We start from the raw sequence: 24,039 nt of genomic DNA, 5'->3' as shown, positions 1-24,039 counted from the left end.
CTTCCCTAGAACTGCCCATGGTGCTCTTCTCCTCACTGCCTCTCTTCCTCCTCACTTCTTGGCTTGCTGACCCTCTCCACCCACATTTCTCTGGTTTTCCTTTTAGTAATAACCAAAAAGGAATGCCTAATACTCAACAAGCCACAGGGCGGTGACCATTTCTGACTAGTTAGTGGGCTGCCTCCAAGCACTCAACCCCCGCACGCATCTGAGTCTTGAAGGGTGTGTATTCCTCCAATGGGGATAGAACTCCCTGATGGGTGGGCCCTGCTTTCTGGCCAGCGACTGCTCTCATATTTCTCATTTTCCCATGACCCCTACCCATCCTTCACTCTTGGGGCTGAATGCAAACACTGTTCCCCCTGAAGCTTTCTCTTATGTTTTGATAGGAAGTATCCTCTCCCTTCTCTGAGCACCCTTGACCTTTATCTGCACTTCTTTCATGAACTTACCACTTTCTCCCTTGTGGTAAAATGAATTGTGTCTGTCTATATCTCATCTCCTCCACTAGACCCTGAGCTCTGTAAAGGCAGAGTTCTAGGCAAGATTCTAGATCCCTCACAAGGTCTAGCCAATCGTTGGCAATTAATAGATGAAGAAATCTTGGGAAGGAAGTCAGAGGAGGCTTATAGAAAAGTGAACTCTCAGGGCCTTCAGGGACAAGGCTCTCATTCACTGTATGCCTGGGCATCCCCACTCACACCAGAAAGTTCAAAGGAAAAACACAGTGACAAGGATGGCCATTTTGGAACCCATTTATATTGTCAGTATTCCTCTGGGCTTCATCCAGCCCCACACCAGCCTCTGAGACTGCATCAGACCGTCTGAACATTCATGGCTTCCTTGGGCCAAGTGTAGCTGTCCAGCGTAAAGGAGTCATAGTCTGGAGTGTAGACCAGGGATCTTACAAAAGCCTCCTTATCCTTGGGCTCTGGGTAGTAGGAGGCCAGGTTGCGTTTGTACGCGAAGTCAAGGACCTAGGGAAAAACATGTTTGGCTGAGGAACTGGATCTAAGGAGGAACCTGCTAAAGGCCCTTGCTTGGGCTCCTATGGAAGGGGAATATACCCCAAAGAACCAGATGTGTTTCTTTCATGAGTTGTGGCCCATGAAGCCACTGGATAGGAAGGATTTTGAGGTTTCTGCCTAGATAGGAAGCTGTGACACAGTGGAATAAACACTGGGCTAGGGTCAGGAGGCCTCAGACTAAAGTCTACCTCTGCTTCCAACTGCCTCTGAGTCCTCAGCAATGACATTATCCTTGCTGAGCCTCAGTTTCCTCATCTGTAAAGTGGGGGTAATGAGACCTCTCTCTGGAGTGGTGTGAGGATAAAATTAGGTAACAGGCAAAAGTGTTCAGTAGCTGATATTTTTTCCCCCCTAAATGTGGGATGAATTGGAAGAACAGCCTGGACATTTTTCTTTGGGTATTAGATTTGGCTTCAGAAGAGTACGAATCTAAATATCCCAAAAAGGAAGAAACTGGACAGGGTGGAGCTGGACTGTTAGTCTTGAGGGCTGATTCTGGATCCTGCTCTGGACACCTCATGGGGAGTGTGCGCTGTTGTGCAATGCATTTTCTAAAGTTATCTTAAAATCTTATTATAGAAAATGTAAAATATATATATACTAATGGAAATAATAGTATAATAAACCTTCATGTATTCATCATCCAGATTCAACAATTATCAATGTTGGGCCAGTCTTTATTGCACCGTGTTCGGATTCTTTGAAAACCCATCAGATCTGTGTTGTCTCTAGGGTGACATTTTTACTTGGAATATTCCATGAACCGGATCACCCCATGGCCCAGCCATTCTGAGAGAAAAGGGAGGAATGAACATCTATTCTGGCCAGAAAGGCACTGAGTGTGGTGCTTTCTCACTGGGAGAGAGGAATTACTGGCCCCCTTGGAAAAGGAGGAAACCGAAGCTCAGGATGTGAAGTGATTGGCCAAAGGTGACTCTGCTGCTGATTGGGACCTCACAGCCTGAGCTCTTTCCATGATGCCATGCAAGCTGACCTTTCTCTATAAATGGGCACTTATGATTCACTTTTTAAAAATTCCACCCACATTCTGGTCCACAAAACTATGGACTTTGGTGCCCTTTCTGCCTGGTGTTTTAGGGGAAATCCAGGAACTTTCCCAGAACTGGCCTGAGTAGGCATTGGGGGTGGGGTTCAAGCTGCAGGCAGGAGTTTGTCACCCAACCTCTGGGTTGCATGCAGTGCAGGCCAAGGAGCTCAGGATGTCTCCATGGCTGCCATTCCCTTAGCCCTCCTAAAGTCACAAAGAGAGAAAGTTGATAAGCCTCACTACCCATACTGTAGTGGGTAGGATGCCCCTTACTTTGATGGCGATTCTCAAAGACACATCTCGGATGGTGCTGAGTGGTGGGTACAGTCTCCCCTGGGTCAGATGCTGCTCAGAGACCTCCTGGGCAATTTGCTGGGGAGAGAGAGAGAGAACTCAGAGGAATAAGCTGAGTTTCTGCCTTCCCAGAACAAGCCCAACCCATTACCCCAGAGTCTCACCTCATTCCTCATAGGTGGCCAATCACTGTGGTTCCCACTGTTGTCTCTGCCACTATGTGGCCCCTGGGGAGCTTAATGCTTGGGCTTAAGCAAGGACACACCCTTTCTGTACTGTAAGACTGACTGGCTGAGGCTTAAAACAACATGAGGCTCTCTGAATTCTAAACGAAAATCACTAAGACCATCTTGAATAAACTCATGACTTGCAAAGCAGACTCTGGGATCTCACTTGGCTGGTTTAGCCTGTTGCCTAGGGATCCCTGAGTCCCTCACTTCCTGAGTTCCAGGCTCTCCCACATGCTTAATAACATCCTGGGTGCCATCTTATCTTTCTGTATTCAGGGTTACTAAGGCCTTATGCCTTATCTGAATAAATGCCCTAAGCACATTATCCTGGGAACAGCACCTCCCGTAGATTCCCTCCCCAGTTCAGAGCCTGTCTCTGAGGGACAGCTCTCCCCCGCAAGCCTCATCTTCCAGCTTCAGGCGCTGGTGCTCAGCCAGCCTTGCAGAACAGCCTCTTTAATGTGGTGGCTCTGAATCCACCCCAACTCAATCTTCTTGCATCAAATTTAAATTTGGGAAAAGTCACTGGTGCTCTCTGGGAACTATGTGTCCAGAATGGACAAAGCAAAGGAGATGGTCTCGCCTCAGAGTTTGGCAGACATTAGGGAAGTGGGCCTCCCCGTCTCCTGCCTCATTCTCATGCTCCCATCTCTCCTTTGCATTCAGTCAGTCAGGCATTCACTTAGCTCCACGATACGTTAGGCTCTGTGCTAGGTGCTGAGGATCCACAGTGGAGAAGCCATGGTTTTTCTGTCCTAGAGACTGGTGTCAGCGGACCATTAAACAATTACAACAAGCATAATACAGTGAGATGAGTGCAAGGACAGGGGACATATAGACATAGAGGAGGCAGGGCCCAGTCTGCTGTGTACAGGAAAGGCTTCCCAGAAGAAGTGACATAAGCTGAGACCTGAAGTACAAAGTAGGCATTACCTGAAAAGGGGAGAAGAACTAGCACATTCATATTCTTGGAGGTGAGAGAGCAAGAGAGAGCATGAGTGCGAGACTGAAAAAGAACACTGGCTGGGCGGATGGTAGGGGGAGGCTAACGGTGAGTCTGGAGAGGACAGGAGGGCCCAGGGATGAAGTGCCTTGTACGGAAACTGTGTGAAGGATTTCCGACTTTACCCTGTAAGCACGGAGGAGCCATACAAAGATCTGAAATTAGGAGAGAGACTTGGTCTGCTCCATTTTGAAGGATTCTCTTTGTGGAGATATAGAAGATAGACTGATTAGAGGGAAGCAGAATTTCCATGGCTGGATCTGCATCTAGAAAGGTCATACTGGAGAGTGAGGAGATATATCATGGCATGTGTGGTCACTTCTAAGATGCTGGGCACTGGTAATGCTCTGCGGCAGCTTGAAGTCTAATTGCCTGGGGCCATCTTGGTGCTGTTGCACAAGGCCTATGACCTTGAGCAAGTTACTTAAACTCTCTGTGCCTCACTTTCCTTGTCTGTAACATAGCGATAATCACTATACCTATTTTACAGAGTTGTCAAGGTGAAATGAGATAGTGCATATAAATCTCCTAAAATCTATATTATTTTTTTCTGTAGGAAAATCAAATTCAACTTAAATTGTCTTAACTAAAAGCACCCTTTTCAGAAGTATAACTTCCCAGGTCTTTGAAGTCCAGACAGTCAGCTCCTAGAGGGGAGGGGCCTTGTCTTGCTCATAGCAGGTGACTCATAAGTAGATTGAGGAGAGTTTCCTGTGTAATTGATGGACACTGTTCATGAGACGATGGAGCTGAACTGTCCCACAGCACTGGGAGGTGGGTGCGGACGTCTCTAGGGGTTACATAGGAAGGCTCTAACAACCATCTTTCTGCACAATGGGGGAATCTGCTTTCAGGCCGACTCCAAGCAGGAAATGACTCTTCCCATCCAATGGGGTTTTCAAACAGCTCCATCCACGGCCATAGGACAACACTACCACCAATCATAGCAATGAGAAGAAATATAAACACAGAATATTCAGCCAAGAGGGACAGAGAACTATGGCACCAAGCCACAGCTAGTGTGCACATTGTTTGGGGAAGGTGGGAAAACCTCCCGGAGACATTATTTGCATGGCCTTTCGGAGCCGGTGTTCAAAGACCAAGAAGTAGTAAGAAGGAACGTGGTGCATGAGGCAGTTTCTTGTGGGACTCAGAAGCGGGGCTGGATAGGGCTGTATGGAAGCCATTCCCGCATCTTGCTGATTTGGGGCTCTCACCAGTGTCATGGTGAGGGGGAAACGCAGATGGATGTCAGACATCACAGAAGAGCCTTTGGAACTCATGGGGGATAAATATGTTTAATATCTGTATATAGCTTTGATTAGCTTAACCTCCCAACAGAGACATTTCTATGCCTGTTTCCTCAGGGTGAGGATAAATGTGAAGTGCCTGGCATTTCATCACCACTTGATAAATGTCAGCCACTGTAACTGTTATATTAATGACCATTATTACGAGTGTAGCCTGTCATTCTTAATGAATTCTCTCATTGTTTTCATCATGTCCAGTAAAGAATCCTTCTAGGAGCTTTTCTAATAAGATACCTGGAGCAGATGCATCCCCATAGCCCCACTGTGCTCAAGATCCAAGTACTCAGAGCAGACATACAACCCACCTCCTTCCTTACAGAAAGCTGCCCTAGTGGGGCTTATTCTGCTACCAGTTACCCTGCTGATGTGGCCAAGACCAGTGGCTGGAAGAATCCATTGCCTGTCATGGTCCATGAGCCCTCAGTTTCAGGTGGCTTTAGTGGCATCTCCTTTGTTCTAGGCATCTGGATGGGCACTGCTGGGAGGCAGGGAGCGGTACGAGGTATGTCCCCTCACCGCCAACACCCCCTTCCATTGACTATTCCCTATCTGCCCTTAAAAACCCTGTGTATGTTTTGAGAGAAGTTCAAGCCTCAAGGTGATCCTGACAGAAGCCTGAGGTTCATGCACTTTGGGGATCCATTGCCAGGGTTGGGGGCTGGTGGGTAGAAGAGATGAGAGGAGGAATCTTTGGGGGCCCAGTGTAGGACCTAGTGTAGATCACAGGCTCTATTGGAAGCATCCAATGTCCCTGCAAGGGAGCAGGGACAGTCATACCTCTGCTGTCAGGAGGAAGATCTCATCTGGGATGTGCCGGATCCCACCAGCGATGACTCCCAGAGCCACTCCAGGGAACACGTAGGCGTTGTTTCCCTGCCCAGGAATGAAAGTCCTGCCATCTTCCAGAGTCACGCTCTTAAAAGGACTTCCACTGGCAAAGATCCCTCGGCCCTGGAAGCAGGAAGAACAGCAGAGATGGAGCTTGGAGATCAGTTTTGGGCAGTAATGGTAGCCTAGTCTTATCTCCCAAATGTTGGACCCTTCATCATCCTCTCCCAGATGCTCAGCATCGTACTGAGCACACTGCACTTGTTCATTTGACCAGAAAGCTTAGCCCCACTCAGTTACCTGGCAGTCAAGAAATCACTGAAAGGTGAAGGTGTACCTTTTTTAGCTGTCACCTCCTGGGAGGGCCAACTCAGGACATGACAGCTATGCAAGTGGCCTAGAGTCTAGGATTGCCTCAGGTTCTGGTCAAAGCTCTATGTTATTAGGGAAATCTTGAGCAGTGTAGCACAATGGTAAAAGCATGGGCTTTGGACCCAGAACTGGGTTTGAGGGCCAGCTCCACTCCTTTTTCGCTCTGTAACCTTGGGCAAATTACTTCATCTTTCTGAGCCTCAATTTGCTCATCAGCAATGTGGGGACTTTTTTCACCCTCACAGGGTTACTCATAGTTTATTGTTACTATGTCCTCTCAGCCTGGGGAAGGAAGGACTCCCCGCTGACCTTGGTGACCCGGTAGCACTTCTCAGCCGTGCACTCGGCCTTGCTGGTGGGGTTGCTCAGGGCAAAGATGATAGGGCGCTCGTGGAAGGAGGCCATGTCCCTCAGAATCTGCTCCGTGAAGGCTCCTGCGATGGCGGCAACACCTACAGGGAAAAGGGGGGTAGTGGGGAAGCCTATTCTTTATAAACAACCCATTCCTCTCCTGGTGGTGATGGTGGTGGGGAACTAGGTGCAACATGAGAGACTCAGGAGTCTTGGGGATGGCATCTGCCATAGGGACAGAGGGAGCAGAAGAGAAAAGGGTCTTCCTGCTTGAGTTGGCTGAGACCTCCTGTTAATCCCTAAGGGACCACTGGTCCACATCAGGTCCCTACCCAGTTAAGATATACCTGTGAAGGCATTCCTGGGCATTGTCCTTTAGAATGGGTTGCTCTCTTGGTACAGCGAGAGATGCCAGGGTTCCCACCTTGGGGGAGGAGTGCTCATTTCATCTGGGTTACAGACCAGCCCTAAGCTATTCCACTGCACTGTATAATTCTGCATCACTAAGCCTGGATTTGGTGCCTGAATTCTATGGTTTTTATATAGTAGTCACTCAATAAAGGTTTGTGGCATTGAATTGGACATGGGACAGGGGAAAGAGCTGTGTTTCCATGGGTTACTTATGTCTCCTTGCTGAGCCTCAGTCTCCACCTGCAAGTCAAGAAGGTTAGCTGGGCTGGGCAGTGGGCCATCTCTCTAGAGCCTCCTACCTATAATGGCTGTGGGCTTCACCAGCCTCACCACCTCCTCCAGGGAGTTCACTTCAGGATGTTCCTGGGCAAACATCTCCTTCTCATGGTTCAGGTGGCTCCTCCCCTGCAGGGAAAGGAAGAACACGAAACAGCTGTGGTGGTACAAACCACCAGGCAGGGACACGGATGTACCTGGACACTCAGAGCATTCCCCACTGAGCCCTGTGCTTTGGTCTGAGCTATCAGAAGTCTTGGGGCCCATCCTCTTGATCAGATTTCCTGATAGAACCTAAAGTGGAATGTAAGGATTTTTAGTGTGTGTGTGTGTGTGTGTGTGTGTGTTTCTTAACCCAAACCACATATGGAGAATCCATAAAGCCTTTCTTTGAGCTGCTGGGGTCATGGCTTCCTGGGCCAGGACAGAAAGGCTCTCAGGAAATGCCTGAGTCTGACCAAGACCCTTGGCCCTAGACATCCAGCATCCAGGCTATTGAGGGATGGGGGCCTGAGCCACCCAGGGTCAGGGAACTAATTTGAATGTACAAGAGCAATTAACCTCCCTGTGAATAACATTAAGCTGAGCTTCAGGACAGGCTTGTAATGGCTGGCTGCACCCAATGTTCCAGATTCCTTCCATTTCTTCAAACAGGAGTCAGTGGGTGACACGATGGTAAATGGGTACAAGTGTCTCTGATGACTCCTTTGGGTCAGCTGGCCTCATGAGACCCAGAGTGAAGACGTTAGCTTTGAGAGATCTTTGAGTAGGAGTGAACTCAATGGGGTGAGCAAAATGATACTGAAAGGTGGGCAAGAGGGAAGTGTGGCAGCCTCTGGCGGCCTCTACCTGTGGCTGGATTATGCTCTGGAATGGCCTGGGGCAGGAGGAGGAATCTCCAGACCTCAGTTCCTTCCAGTGGTAATCTGGCTGTAATATGGAACAATAGAAAGGTTAGTTTCTGCTGAGGGGTCTCCGCAATTCTTGGTCGATGGCCCCACATACTTCTCCTGTTCCTATCTCTGGTGTCTTTTTCATCTCTCACTGACATCCTATGTTAGTGGAATTTTGGGAATTAAAACATAGAGCTCTGAGTGGAGTCCTAAGGGAGGTCATCCAATTGTGCCCCTCACTACATTCCGGTCAGAAGCTGGACTGTTTCTCTCTCGTTCATTCTTTCACTCACACCTCAAACGTTAATTATGCACTTACCATGTGCCAGGAGCCTGACATCAAGACTATAGCCCAGTGGGAAGATGGACAAGTAAAGGGGCAACTGCCCTACAATGTGGTAAGTGTGCTGTATGGAGCACGGGGTTTGGGGGGCTATGTGAGCACAGATGTAGGGAATTAATTGAGACCTAGATGCCCAGAGAAAGCTTCTTGGACAAGGTAACACTTGAGCTCAATCAGAAGATGAGGAGGAAATGGATGGGGTTGAGAGTGGGTGTGTGAAAAAGAGAAGGGCATTTCAGGCAAAGGAACAAGATGTGCAAAGATGTGGAACAGAGCGTGTTACTTTTGGACAACTATGATTCAATATCGCTGGAGGTTAGTGTCAGGCAGGCAGTGGTGGGAGATAAGGCTGGAAGGGGCACACATACAACACACCTGCAGGCATATTCAAAGCTTTTGGACAAGAGCAATTAAAGCTACTGTGGGATGAGTCTTTTGCTTTGGAGGTCAGGCCACTGCCCTTCTGTTGTTCTCTATTCTGTCTGAACAGTTTTCCCCTTGGAGACCTCTTCCAGTCCAGTTCCAGTAGCTGTAGAAATCTCCAGGTCTCCAGACTGACAGTACCTTGACGATGAGCCCCTTGGAGTCCACCATCCAGATCTTCCTCGTGGCCTCTGCCTTGGGTACACCTTCTTTCTCCAGGGCCATGACAAGGAGGTGGGCGATGCCCATGGCTGCCTGGAAGGTACCATATGGTGGATGTTCAGGCACAGGGCAAATAGCTGCTCAGAATTTATCAGATACTTTACCAAGGTCTTTTCTTCTCTCCACCCCTCCCCCCTCACTTCCAGGAGGCCCAGTTAAGTCCTTGCCTTGAGACACCCAAATGTTGAGGCCCAGGCAGCTGCAATTATCACAGTGCACGTGTTTCTGCTTCCTCTTCTCAGAATCCCAAGAACACCTCCCCTCCTTGATGCTCCTTTACCTATTCTTATTTGCTTACTGGAACAACAGTAGATAGCCCTTGATGGCACCTACCTCACCCGCACCTTGGAAAACAAACACGTGATTGGAGAGCTTGTTCTTGGTGATTCGCAGAGCAGCCAGGATCCCTGCCACAGCGACAGAGGCTGTGCCTGTAATTAGAGTGGATTGAGATCAACCTCTGGCACTGGCTCCCAACCCCCAAGAGAAGACCCTTGGAAGAGTTCCCCACACCTAGAACCTGTGGCAGAACAAGGAATTTTCCTTAGCTCTCATACAAGTCAAGCCTGTAGGCATGCAGGTTGTGAAGCAAATGCATGCACTTTTTTGCAGATAACCGTTATTTTGAGAAACAGCTCCTGGATTGTTGCTTGACTCTGGGAGAGAGGATCAGAGAGTCAGGCGCTGCTACCACGATCATAAATGAAATGACAAGGACAAATATAGTGGAAGCTAAAAAGAAGTGTGAGCCTCATAGAATGATTTGTTTAAGGGATAAATGGATAAAAAACATATTGAAAATGAAGCCACAAACTAACCATGAGACATTAAGGGACCATGTGATCTGAGTTGGCTATCTTATCCACCAAGTCATGAGGTTGGATGTGCGCAGTAACATACCATCACCAAATGGCTTGAGCATGTCCAGAACGTACAGGTAAGTTGCATGAGCAGGTGGCTCAGATTCGTTCAACACCTACTCCTGCTGCATGACTTCCTCTCCCTCAATCCACACCTAAGGCCTCACTAGGAATTCCTTATGATCAGCTGAACAAGGAGAAAAAAACTTACGCTTGGTTTACAGATTATTCTTAATGATATGCTGGCACCAACTAGAAGTGTATGGTTGCAGCTTCACAGCCCCAATGAAAGGTAATGGGTAACGGTGAAATCTTCCCAATGGACATGACTTTACGAGGTAAATTTCGTTGTCCACTTTGGTCCTAGAGATGGCTAGATCTAACTGATTCACGGGTAGTTGCTAATGGTTTAGCTGGATGGTGAGGGACTTAGAAAGACCAAAATAATAAGATTGGTGATAAGGAAGTCTGGGGAGGGGGTATGTGGATGGACCCCTTGGAATAGGTACAAAGTAGGAAGATATTTGTGCCTTATATGAAAGCTCACCAAAGGGCATAATGAAAATAGGCTCTCAATAGTCAGGTGGGCAAAATGGCATGTTCTGTGTATGTCAGTCAGCATCTTTCCCCAGCCACCTGGGAGTTGGTCAATGGGTTTACATACAAAGTAGCCATGATGGCAAGGGTGGAGGCTATGCATGGACTTCCTCTCATCAAGGCTGTTCTGCTACTGCTACTGCTGAATGACTAACCTGTCAACAGCAGAGACCAACGCTGAGCTCCTGATATGACACCATCACTGGGAGGAACATCCACCCGGCAGCAGGATGATTATATTGGATTCCTTTCATTATAGATGAGAAAGAGATTTGTCCTTACTGGAATAAGCACATATTCTGGATATGGATTTTCTTTCTCTGTCTGTAATGCTCTGCCAGCACCATCATCTGTGGAGGTTTGGAATGCCTATTCACCATCCTGATATATTCCAGACCAACAAGCCATCTAACCAAGGAATTCATTTCACAGTAATAGAAGTACAGCAATAGGCTCATGCCCATGGAATTCACTGGTCTTAGCATGTACTCCACCACCCAGGAGCAACTGGCCTGAGAGATCAGTAGAATGGCCTACTGAAGAACTGCTTAAGACTTAGTTGAGGTAACACCTGCAGGGATGGTGAGGTTCTTTCTTACAGGATGCAATATAAGATTTGACTTAGCAAATAATACATTGTATTCTTTCTCTGAAGGCCAGATTATCTAGGTCTGGAAATCAAGGGTTGAACTGAGAGTGGCTCCTCTCACCATTTCACCTAATAATTCATTTGTAGAATTTTTGCTTCCTGTCTCTTCAACTTTGAGCTCTCTGGACTGGAAGTCTTAGTTCCCAAGAGAAAAATGCTTCCATTGGAGTTCACAACATGGTTCTGTTGAACTGGGAGTTGAGACTGCCACCTGGCCGTTTGGTGCTCTTTATGCCACAGAACCAGTGGGCAAAGAAGAACGGTACTTTACTGGCTGTGGTTATTCATTCTGATAACCACGAGGAAACTGGAGCAGGAAGGATTATATCTGAGCCCAGGTGTGTCTTAGTAATTCCATGTTCAAAAGTAAATATTAATGAATACTACTGCAATTAAAGAAAGGCAGGACTACTGAGGATTCATATCCTTCAGAAATAAAAGTTTGGGTCATCCTACTAGGTAAAGAACCCTGGCCAGCTGAGGTCCTGTCTGAGGACAAGAAACATAGAATGGGAGGTTGAGGAAGAAATTTATAAACATTAACTATGGCCTCATGACTGGTTACAGAAAATGTAGCAGCCATGCATTTTCTTCCTTGATTATTATGTGCTTATATATAATGGTATATACTAGCTAATTTCTTCTCCTTTCTCCTTTTTCTTAATATTTTATATAAGTTTTGTTGAGGTTAATTCTACAATTCAGTCTTTAGGTAACAGAATTTTCAAACATGACTGTGACTGAATATCAAGAATAATTAATCCTGCCCAGAGATGGGTAGTGTGACATCTCCCAGAGATAAATAAAATGACTGTTGAGGCTTTGCCTCTCCCCATTTCAGGGAGAAGGTGAGAATATCTTCATTTTATTAGACATTTTGTTAGAGTTCTTTTTGTTGTTGTCTGGAAGTACCAATGTGTAGAATGGTGTGTACAGATGCTCAATAGCCAAAAGGGTGGACTGTGTCAATTATTGGGTAATGGTTTCTCAGCTCAAACCTGTGCTTCTTTACTGTGCTTTGTCTGCAAACCACTTTTTGGCTTTGCCAACTGGCTTTATGCTGGGCTCTGCCAATAGGGGGTGCCAAAGGGAGACTGAAAGGCTAGGTCAAGCGGGAAAAAACACTCTTTTCCAGCATCAATCCTGCCTTGAAAGATTGCTGGGTAAAATGTAGGACACTTAGTTAAATTTGAATTTCAGACAAACATGACTAATTTTTTTAGTATAATTATGTCCCATGCAATATTAGCATAAATATTCTAAAAAATTGTTATTTATCTGAAATTCAAATTCAACTGGGCAGCCTGCATTTTGTTTTTGCTAAATCTGGCAACCCTAGAGCCTTGGTTTCTCTCCTCTACAGCAGCAGTTTGTTCCAGAAGCAACAGTTGAATCAGTTGGTGGTTTGTCTATCAACTACAGAACTAGCCTTGTAGCGCCCCCCAGAGACACCAACACCAGCCAGCCACCCCCTCATCTTCCTTTTGTTCCCCTAGCCTCAAGGGTGGCGGCAGATCTTTAGTGTTTCTTTTTGACTCTTCAGTTCTCTAATAGATAATTTACAATTCTTTATATATCAAGTTTTCTCTGTTAAAGCAACTGGTTTAGATCCTGACTGATAGAGTTCACAATAAAGTAATTGCAACTGGCAGTGCTAAGCCTCCCTGATGGTCAAAGAAAAGGAAATTATAGTGGGATATTTATGGCTTGTTAGAATTGCACAAATCAAAGAAACTGATGTTATCTAAGGCTGGTGAGGGAGCAGTGAAAAGTAAGAAGTTCCAGCATACACTGCATTTTAAAGAGCCACAACTCTTTTTGGAAAACTATTTCCCAATATAGACGAAAGGCATAACATGTTTTTGCCCTTTGACCTTATGCTTCTACTTCTGGGAATCTACGTATGGAAAAATGCAAAATGTATGTCCTAGGATATTTATGACAGTGTTATTTATAACACAGAATGACTGGAAATAACTTAAATATCTCACATGGGAGTAATGGTTTCGTGAACTGGCTAGTGTAGATGCTCAGTGGACTATATTGCAGCCATTAAAAATGATCATTCTGAAGATGATATAGCAGCACAGAAAATGCTATGAAGTTAGTCCCTAATCTCAGAAATTGTTCTAAGTGCTTTAGATGTCTTAAAGTAAAGAGAGTCTTAAAATTTACTCCTATTATCATCCTCATTTTACAGACTGGGAAACTGAGGCACAGAGCAGTTTGCTGAGTTGTCCAAGATCAAATAACAGAGTGAGGATTTGAACCCAGGGAATCAGGCTCCACGGTGTGTGGTCTTTACCCCTAAACTAGGCTTCACTGAGTTAGCTGGAAGGAAGAGAACCTTCAACAGTCTACATCTCCTGATTCTAACTATAACAAAATACACACACAGAATCTGGAAGGAACTACAAAATACCAATGGTTGCAGGGTGGGAGTATAATAAATTTTATACATACATTTTCTGTTTCCAGTTTTCCAGGGGGTTTGTTTTTTGCTAGCTCTGGGGTGGGGCCTTTTCCTGGAACATGGGTTGGATTTGCGCCAGGCTTAGAGGCCACCTATTGGGCCAAGATAGAGGGCACAGCAAATGGTTGGAGCCTAATAAATGCACATTCATCATTGTGGACATCAGAAGATAGGACCCAAGGCACGAACACACTCCCCAGAAGATGGGGTATAAGCTTTCCTGTCTTCACACAGCTATGGCCTGGAGAGACTGCTGACATTCAGCAGGGTCCCAGAGCCAGGGATGAGGACTTCTGGCGCTTCCTGACATCCTTCTGAGGGTCCCCAAGGAGCTCAGTGTGCATTTACTGATGGACCACCAGGTGACAAGCACCATGCTGGGCACTGCAGAAGACAGAGAGGAATCAAACATGGTCCCTGCACTCAGGGAACTCCCAGTTTAGCAAGGTCTGGGCACAAATCACTCTAACACAATCGGCAGTCAGAGGTCATTGTTTGGAAATCATTGCATTCATTTATTTATTAAGCTTCAGTTATGTACCAGACTCCAGAGGTACTGATAATACCACTGGTAACAAAATAGACCAGGTTCATTCCTGCTTTGTAAAGAAAGTTGTTGTTAAATGATTACAAGTCTGATGACAGTTATAAAGAAGTTGTTCATGATACACTTTTTGTTAGTTTATGTGTAGAAAGTATATTATCAGTATCAATCTACCTTTGCAGCTTCACACCTCCCTGTGGACTCTATGTACCAGTCACATTATTCACTGTTTCCTAACATGCCATGTATTTTTACACTTCTGTGCTTTGCCCATGCTGTTCCCACCATCTATAGGACTGACTGCAGTTCATTATTTATTTCTTAAGACTCAGCCTGAATGATCTCCTTTGCCAGGCATTCTCTGCTTTCCCCAGGCATCTTTAACCACCCTTTCTCTTCCCATATCTACTTTTTGTCTAACCTGATAAAGCTGGGCTCTATCAGGGCCAGGCTCAGCACTGTACTGCATTCAGAAGAAACACCGAACTGACATCCGAGAAAGCATCAAAAAGCAATTTAAATAATTATTTAAATCATTTACAGAGGCTGTGAGAATTGCATGCTATGACCCTCCTCCAAAATCCCCAAATCCTCTTTGTCCATCATTTTCTGAAAGTCCACTTATTATGTGAGCTACTCTCCATTTCTCTGTTTCCCCACAAACAACTCCATCCATTTTACTCTCTTTCCCCCAAAACTCACTTTCATTTTAGTTCTACTGAGTCAGGATCTGTATTTCAAAAAAATCTCCAGATAATTTATCTGCCCATCTAAGTTTGAGATGCACTGAACTAGACGGCTTATCTAGGTGGAGTGCTAGCTTCCCTCCATTGGTTAGAGAGGGAGTTTACTGCTCGGCAGGTTCTATTTCAGGACAGCTTTCTGCCTCCTGAGAGGATGAGATGCACCAAGCATACTCCACCAGATGGTGCCCAAGATATTTCATCAGAGAAACTCCCAAAGACTCTACACTCTTGATGATGGGTTTTTCCCTTCTTGGGTGTGAAATCTCTTCTGGGGTTAGAACCAGCAGGCTGAGTAACTGGGCTTACCTGCAGAAATTCAGCGCTGGATGGGGATTGGAAAGCACGACCTCCAACAACTGTACAGATGAGGAAACTGAGGCCAGAGAGAGGCGGTGGTTTGCCCTTGTCAGTCACCCAGTTGGAAGCAAAGCAGGGAAAAGAGGGGACTGCTTCCACCCTTCATGGTCTGTGCAGCTCAGATAACCTTTCCTGACACCGGAGTCAAAGGCAGCAGGAGAAGTGCTATGGGGTTTCCCTGGGGGAGAACCAAGGGGCGGGTGGTGGTGGAGGTTGAGGGAAGTAAACTTAGGCAGTAGGTCACCAGTGCCTCCACTTTGCCAAATTCAGCAATCAGTCCTCAGCTCTCCACTTCCTTGAGCTCTCAGCAACATTTGATACTGTTGCTCATTCTTTCCTTTGAGCTCATTCTTCCCTTTGGGAAACTCTCTCTGCATTTGGCTTCTGGAGCCCCATGCTCATTGGTTACCTTGCTGGCTACTTCTTCATGGTCTCTTCCTGGGCTCTTCCTCTGAGGCTATCCTCTGAAGTGGCAAATTACCCTAATTACAGACCGGAACTCAAGAGGAAAAACAGCAGTTCTTAAACCCTATATTACAAAGTTTGGCAAATAAAGTTCTCTCCATCATTACCTTTCATTTTGGGGGGCTCTTGGGTAATGTGTTAGGGATTTAAAAATGGAGAAGAAGGAAGCTGCTTAGCTTTCTGGAGGTAACCACCTGGAGAAGCCCAGGGGACCAGGGATGTGTTGAAACAGCTTGTGCCCATAAATGCCACAGGCAGACGAAAGCGTGACAGGTTGTTCCCCATTCACTATGAAAGAAAAACAAGTTTTCCTTTTCAGAGGGAGCTTTCCATAATTACATTCCCTGCAAACTGAGTACTAGAGGTTGTAGGCTCAGGAAATAGCACAAAACGACAAGCTGAAAATGTAGATTCTATTCTGCTTTTAATAGACACATTTGACTAAGTTAAAGGAGTTTCCATGCTGAACAACAGATTATTGGAGAAAAGAGAAAGAACTAGCTGTTTATCAGGTGAGGCAAGGCTGCTGTCCTAGGCAGTGAGAAGGACAATGAGTAGGCTCAGTCAGGGTCTGGCCCAGGTGGCTTTAGAGGCCTGGGGCCATGGGGGGACTGGACATCCTATACTGCAAGGCCAGGCCAGCTTCCACGAACCACAGATTTACTGTCATTCATCTGTACATTAGCATGTACTGAGTGCCTGTTCTGCGCCTTCACTGGGCTAGGCCTTGGATATATAAGAATGAATAAAACAGTGTTGTTCACAGGGATTAAACAGCATAAATATTCAGAAAATTCAAGTTCTCCTTATTGGACACGAGGCAAAGGTCTTCTTGATTACCTCGACCCTATTTCTATGTCATGAGGGGAATTTTCTGGAAGGCAGTTCCTGGCCCATGGAGAAGGCAGGGTTAGGCCTATTCTGCCACAATTTGGAAGGAACCAGAGAGAATAATTATCATCTTCTCAGCCTCTTTGGGGTTTTAACTGAACTGATGCAACAGGCTAAGGGAGAGATCTCAGAGGAGCCAAGATCAGAAGCAAGAGACTCACAGGAACCTGAGGGTTGAGAGTACCCTGTTAAGTGAAGAACAGCCTGGGAACACAGGACTTAGTGAAGAGGAAGGTTCTGGGGCCTGGGGAGAGATCAGGGTGAAGAGATGACAGGAAGTTTCACTGTGAGGGAGAGAGAATGGAAAGGCCAGGAACTGCTGCTCAGTGTGTGTGGTGGTGGTGATGGGGTGTGCTGGTGAGCAGCAGACCCCTGAGGGCCGGAAATAACCCCTGGTGTCTTGTAAACAGGACAAATCAGCTGGACAAAGTCTTCAGTGCTGGGCCATTCCTCCCAGCTGCCCCTTTCCTACCGTGGCATCTGAGCTCTGGGGAACTTAGAAGCATTCTGCGAAGAGGGCGACCACTGCCCAACGTCACTCGTGGGCTTGGGATCATCTAGGTGCCTGGGGAACAGGCTTGGTCTGGGTGCAGTGTCCTGGGGTAGGTGAGACTTGAGCCCTTAAGGACAAAGAGAAATTAGCCAAGAGCAGAAGAGAGTTCTAGGTAGAGGGATCAGCACATTCAAAATCAGAGTTGGCAGAAAATTCACAGAACAGTGAATAATTCATTGGGCTGGAAGAATAGGGTATATGTGGGAAGTGTAGAGAGGTGAAGTGGGGCCCTGCCTCCCTTCTCCTCAGGCTCCCCCAGTCCTGTGCTCACACTGATCCCTCTCCTCATCTCCACCAAACCCTCTCTGTCTTGGGTCTCAACTCTCCCTCCCTCCCTCCCATACCTATGTGCTGGGAGCCTACTATGCACCAGAGGTGTTAGTACTAGGTACCAGAACTGAGTACTGTTACGTGCCTGTCCCTGCCTATATGTCACTACAGTTCTTACAACAACCTGGTGCCATAACTAGGGTGATGATGGAAATACTTAATGAATTGGCTTAGGCTCTGGCCAACCAGAATAGATGCTGGCCTTATAAAAGTATCCTGGTCATTCTGGCAGTGGGTGATAATCACTCATGGCTGTTAATACTATTATGTCCATTTTATAGATCAAGAAAAGACGACTGTGAGGATTTAAGCCACTTGGCCAAAGCCACAAAGCAGAAAAGTGGGGATTCAGCCCTAGGCTTGTCTCAATCTAATATCTGACTGTTAAGCACTCTGGCTCACAAATGAAAATTTCAAAGTATGAGGGGTGACAATGGCCTGACATACCACAGAGGCACCCTGATAGGCCGTCTGGCCCCAGGGATGTGGCAGGACTTGGGGGCAATGCAGGTCCAGGGAAGGCTGGTGGGGTGGGAGGATGCTCTGGAGCTGACAAGTCAGCTGAGGTTTCTTGTGCCCAGCTACACCGTGTGGGCAGCTAGCAGTGGGGGCTGGGGGCCCGCGGTCACTAGGCCAGCAGCGTCCTAGGCTCCTTTGGGAGGACGCAGCTGGCCTCGGCTCCAGCATGACCATTCCTATTGCTGTTCCCCTTCCAGATCTCTCCTCCCCTGAGAGCAGGGATGCTTCCCTGGTCCCAGCTGAAACAACAAAAGTCACCTGAGCCTCTGCCTTTTCCAAAATTCCTGAAGAGGCTGCTAGCGATGAGTCAGTGCGCCGGCAGCCCTGCTCACTGGGAACCAGCCTGGGGTGGCTGAGGCTTTCCTGAATCTGAGTTGGGGCGGGGTGTGGGTGTGGGGGAGTGTGGTACAGCAGGATAGCTGGGAGACAGTTCAAATCATGTGCCCCAGCTCTTGCTCAGCGCCTGGCACCGACCTGTCCTCATGGAGCTCGGTCTGGTGGTATCCTGAAGCTTTTTGTCATATCTTTCCTTGTTCCACCAAGGATGTGAGGCTGGGCTGGTGTTCAGAGCAGGCACCATGGCCCCAGTCTCATTTTCATGTGGGCAGCCTGGTCCCAGCCAGCCCCATGTGTCGGGTTCCAGGCAGATTCTGACCATGGGTCCTGCTGGGGTGGACCAGGCCTGTCCCCAGCAACCACATGTGGCATGGTTTTGGTATCTGTTTACCACTGTGATTGCTCCCTCCCTTTCTCCAAACTCTCTCCAATTCTGTGCACACAGGTGTTCCTTTTCTATTTTAAAGCATGGCTATGTAGTTTTATGTTTCATTTCTCTTTACTTTGTATTTGGAGGTAAAGGGGGGACAATTCTAGAACGAGCTATGTTGCCCCATTAGTCCTGGAATTCCTCACCAGTCGTCTAACTCCCCACTTAGCAATGAGAGTACACATCACAGGCTTCTGGTCCTGGACTCATCACTAACCAACTAGTGATGTGGGCAAGACTTTCCCCTCTCCGGGCCTCATCTGCAGATCTGTAAACTGTGGGAGTTAGAGAAGGGTATGGGAAAGATCATGAGAGCAGCAGGATGCTGTAGAGCAGTGACCCGACACTTATGTGGGAATTTAATCCTTAGCAAGAAGACTGGCTGCACCACCTCACCCACATGGGAGAAGAGGCAGCCTGATGTCATGGAGAGAGAGCGCAGAATTCTAAGTCAGAAATAACTAGGTTCTAGTCCCAGCTTTGTGCCTGTCTGGTTATGTGACTTGGAGCAAAATTTAACCCTTGAACTTGAGTTTCCTCACCAGTGACATGGGACAGCAACGTCTGTCCTCCCCACAAGGGAGAGGGGGGTGTTGCCAGGAAGTTGTGAGATAGCGTGAATGAAAAACACTTTTCAAACCTAAAGTTCTATGTGCGTGCAAAATGTCATCATTTGGCACAGCTTTGGTTCCCTGGGAAGCAGATCCTGAGACACGTGAAAAGTTCAGGGTGTTATCAAGAAGAGCCCTTGGGATCAACACCTGGCGAAAGGAGGGGAAGGAAGCAGGTTGGGCCACAGGGAGGAGCTGGGCTGCCAGGTAGCCCCACAGCCAACCCTGTGGGGAGCTCTGGAGTTAAAATGTACCCTCAGAGTTGTCCTGCATTGGGCCAAAAGGGTTGGGCTTTTATATTCCCTCATCACGGGTTGAGGACAGCCCCTGGCAGGGCAGGACCGTGGGCCAGGTGGCTCTCTGTAGCTGAGGCTCTGCCTGATGCAGCTGACAGCCCTGCGGCAGCTGGGCAACAAGTCTCTTCTTGAAGGAAGATCTGAGCGGTGCATCTCCATGCCCACATCTTTACTGCTGTTAATTATATGGTCACACCTCATGGTCAGGCTATCCTGATCAAAGTTTTGATATTATGGAGCTTCTGACATTCTGGGACTATTTGCCAGCTCTCCTCATACATTCTAGATTAATGACTTCAGTCTTTACTTTCTGAGAAAAGAATGGGAAATTCCTCTTCTGTCTGCTGTGGGACCCAGAGAAGCATTCCATTTAGCAAGGCCCGGGAACGAAATGCCTAGGAGACTCTACTGGGACTGGCTATAAGCAGGACATAAAAACCAATGAATTTAACAATGAATTGATTTAATTGCAAACGCTACGTGTGGGTATACGTGAGGGTGTATGCATGTGAAGATACGTGTACATCTGAGTATGAGCACACATGGGGTGCATTTCTACGTGAGTATACATATGATGACTTGGACAAGAGAGGGGCTGCAGGAGCATGTGTCCAGTATAGACACACCCACAGGAACCGGTGGGTGTGCTTATGAGAATGTCAATTTGTGTGTGTAGACTTTATTCATTCATTCTTCAAATATTTATGAAGCATCTATAATGTGCCAGGCACCATGCTGGGAACTGGGGAATGGGAATAGAACACATGGTTCCTGCCTCCAGAAGCTTATGGTCTCCCGGGGAGACAGACAACCCAATGCAGGCGTTTGGGGTACAATGTACTAAGAAAATGGACAGAGGGGAGCACAGGTGGCTGTGGGAGCACCAGGTGGGCACAACATTCAGATTGGGAGGAGGAGGCTGATGTGGGGCCTTCCCTGGGATCGAGACCCTTGAGCTGAGTCTGGAAGGGTGAGTAGGAGTTATTCAGGCGAAGATGATGGGGAAGGGTGTCCCAAGCTGAGGAGCGGAACTTCCACCTGCAGAGAGAACTGGCTGGGAAGGAGTCATAGGAGGAAAAGTGCAGGCAGGTCAGAGGACAGAGAGAGAGATTAGTGGGGTAGAAGTGGGGCACAAGTAGGCAGATCTCTGAAGCCTTCTACTGCCAGTGAGGGAGTGAGAACTTGCTCATGAAGAGAGGGCCAATAGCTGTAGTTTCATCCTAGAGGTGTGTCCTGGCAGCAGTGTGGGAGCAGTGGGGGTGGATGGACTGCAGGGCCCAGATGTGTGCCTGTGCCTGTGTTTATGAGGATGTATACACATGTGCCTGTGTATGTCTGCACATCTGGGTCCATGCACCAGGTGTGCTGCCCACATGGATTTGTTTTCCGCTTCCACCCTCTGGCCTTGGCAGCCCAGTGTGCTCAGGGGGATGGCTATCCTGCTGCTGACTCACGGGTGAGTGCCATGACGGGGGAGCCTGTAAGGGGCTAGCCAGCAGGTGTTTCCTCCAGGGCCACAGGCACACGGCAGCCCCCTGGGCTGACAGCGAGGTGACCCGCGGGCAGTGAGTGAATACTACCCTCCTCCAGTCCGTGCTCCTGGACTGTACTGCCCTGTCTGTGCAGAGTGCCCCGCTTGTCTGGGTGAGGCTGGCCTAGTAGAAAATCTCTCCCAGGCTGTGCATCAGGGCCCAGGGGGACAGAATGGTGACAGGCTGGGGGTTGCCATGTGTCAGCTTTCCCTTTCTGGGTCTCCCTTCTCTGGGCATCCACTCTTCAGGCACTGAAGTCATATATTTTGATCTTAATGATTTAACAATATGCTTAACTGTGCTATCCTGCCTCTTGCAAACTCTTATGACCACTACAAAAAAAAAATTTATCACATTTCTTGAGCCCTTAATGTGGACCACAAGAAAGGAGGCATTTGGTTTTGTAACAGGAGTATAAGATTTTGGAACAGTATGGTGAGTGATTATGAACTTGGAATTTAGAGTCCAAATTTCAACTCTACACTTACTGGCTACATAAGTTACTTACTCTCTCTGTGCCTCAGTTTCTTCATTTATAAGACAAATGATAATATCTCATAGGATTAAATGTGTAAAGTGCTAGAAGAGTGCCTGATGTATAATAAATATTCAGCTCTAAATCCTAGCTATTATTACCCGGGTTGGCATCCTCTTAGGTTTATCTCTAATTCACTTGATGAAAAGTTGTGACCTCTTTGGGCCTCATCTGCAAAATGTTGGCCAATCTTCTACTCCCAATATCTGTCCTCCACCAACTTGTCCTTTTTACCTGATATGCATCGTTGGTTTTAAAAGATTTTGCCTGCCAAACTTCATTTGTTAAATAATATACCCTATGTGTCATCCAGGTTTCTCTTGGGCTTTATAAAACACTAGGAAGAGCTCACAGTGCTCCTTGCTGAGAACTCCTGGACCAGGTGAGATAATCCCTGAGGGACCGTCCCTTCCACTCCAGTTTCATATACTGGCATCTCCACAGCAAGAAGCAAGTGCCTTCAGGTATTTATGGTACATAGAACAGGCAACCAAGTTGAGCCTGAACTAGAAGATGCTTCCCATTGGCTTTTGGAGCACTCTGAGGCCCTGGGGCCAATGTCTTTCAGGGTCATCATTCTGAGTAGCACACATTCCAGCTAAGTTAAGAGAAGGCATTGTCCTGAATATCTGACAGGGATCCACCTTGTGTTTGGAAAATCCAAGGGCAAGTTGTTGTGGCTGGGAAAGGCCATTTTTATGATAATTGATGCTTTGGTCTTATGAGTCCTATATGCTAGTAGTTTCCATATATTAGCTCTTTCAATTTTCATAATAATCTTCCAAGGCAGTTATTATCATCCCCACTGAGTAGATGATAAACTGAGGCTCAGAGATGTGATCTAAGTTCAACCAGCTAGAAAATGACTGCATTGTTTAGTATTTCTTTCATATATTAAATCACATAATTCTTACCTCCCTCTGAAGCAGTAATGGTCTCCATTTTTATAGATGGGAAAACTGAGGCTTAGGAAAGTTAAAGGACTTGTCCAAGGCCACAGAGCTAAGAGTTAGCCCACTGGGAGTTGAATCCAAGTTTAATGCTCTTTCATCATCAGCTGCTGGCAGCAAACCAGCAGCCCCGTCTTTGGCATCCCAGTGAGCCTGTGAGAAGGCGTTAGTCCTGGTGGCTTTGTCAGATGGGGTGAAAACCTACCTTGGATATCATCGTTGAACATGCAGTACTTATTGCGGTATTTGTTGAGCAGGCGGAAGGCGTTGGCATTGGCAAAGTCCTCAAACTGGATGAGGCAATTTATTCCAAATCTGTGTGGAGGGAGAGGAAAGAACACATGATTGCCTCTTGGAGGCCCATCTCTGGCAGATCCCAGTCTGCACTGGGGAGTGGGCAAAAGCAGGCCAGCGGGTGGGGGTGTGTGGCATGGCTCAGGTAGGTTTTTGCCACCTGGCTGACTCCTGGATGCCCGGGCTCTGCCTGCCCCATTATGGATGAAGATGGGGAAGGGAGAGAGAAGGGCACTGGGCTTGGTGGTCAGCTGAGCCCACATCATTGTCTCTAACGTGGGCTGGTGGTTCCCATGGGCTATAAACGGCAGAGACTAGAGGTATGGAAGGGCTGAGGGAATCAGCCCACATGCCCTCTCTGTGGCCTGTGTCCATTTGAAATCCCAGACAAAATCTCACCCCAAACCCAAGTGCACGCAGAGAGCCCGGCTTCCCCACCACTGGGGACTGGGGTGCCTCTGCAGCCTCCCAGTATCTCCCTGGGCGGATGGATCCTGAGGCCTGGAGTTCCTCCACTAGAGACTCTTCTGGGTTGAGGCATTGTTCCATGATAGGATGCAAAGAAGGCTGGAAAAGGCCACTATATTAAGCCACCGTCATGCACTAACACCCGGGAGAGAGCGTTCTCCAACTTGCTGGTACAGAAGAATCAGTTAGTGAGCCCGCTGAAGATGCAGACCACCAGGCTCATCACCCAGAGGTTCTCACTCAGTGAGTCTGGGGCCGGGCTCAGGAATCTGCATTCTTCCCCCTCCAGCATTACTGAGGTACAATTGATAAATAAAAATTGCATACATTTAAGGTATACAACATGATGTTTTTATATACATATACATTGTGATTACCACAATCAAGCTAATTAACACATCCATCACCTCACATAGTTACCGTTTTTTTTTTTTTGAGTGGTAAGGACTTCTACGATCTCTCTTAGCAAACTTCAAGCATACAATACAGTATTAATTATTAACTGTGGTCACTATGCTGTTTAGGAATCTGCATTTTTAGCAACACCCCAGATGGTTCTGACTCTGACAGT

General features: G+C 47.2%; 1 protein-coding gene across 1 annotated transcript in view; it reads right to left on the bottom strand.

Annotated features, from left to right (window-relative positions):
• Positions 1-745: 745 nt before the first annotated feature.
• The window catches only part of ME3 (malic enzyme 3), a 181,774-nt gene continuing 158,480 nt past the window's right edge, over positions 746-24,039 (bottom strand). Inside the window, exons 7-14 of the mRNA XM_058545451.1 lie at positions 22,912-23,021; positions 9,366-9,463; positions 8,952-9,065; positions 7,175-7,280; positions 6,423-6,565; positions 5,691-5,864; positions 2,350-2,448; positions 746-977 (exon numbers count right to left, since the gene is read on the bottom strand). Of these exons, the coding sequence (XP_058401434.1) occupies positions 816-977; positions 2,350-2,448; positions 5,691-5,864; positions 6,423-6,565; positions 7,175-7,280; positions 8,952-9,065; positions 9,366-9,463; positions 22,912-23,021 (1,006 nt within the window). The 3' untranslated portion in view covers positions 746-815. The remainder of the gene's footprint in view (positions 978-2,349; positions 2,449-5,690; positions 5,865-6,422; positions 6,566-7,174; positions 7,281-8,951; positions 9,066-9,365; positions 9,464-22,911; positions 23,022-24,039) is intronic.

Source organism: Diceros bicornis, chromosome 7 (genome assembly GCF_020826845.1).
Source record: "Diceros bicornis minor isolate mBicDic1 chromosome 7, mDicBic1.mat.cur, whole genome shotgun sequence".
Lineage (NCBI taxonomy): Eukaryota > Metazoa > Chordata > Mammalia > Perissodactyla > Rhinocerotidae > Diceros > Diceros bicornis.
Note: the sequence above shows the minus strand (reverse complement) of the source record. Positions and strands in the feature narration are given on the sequence as shown.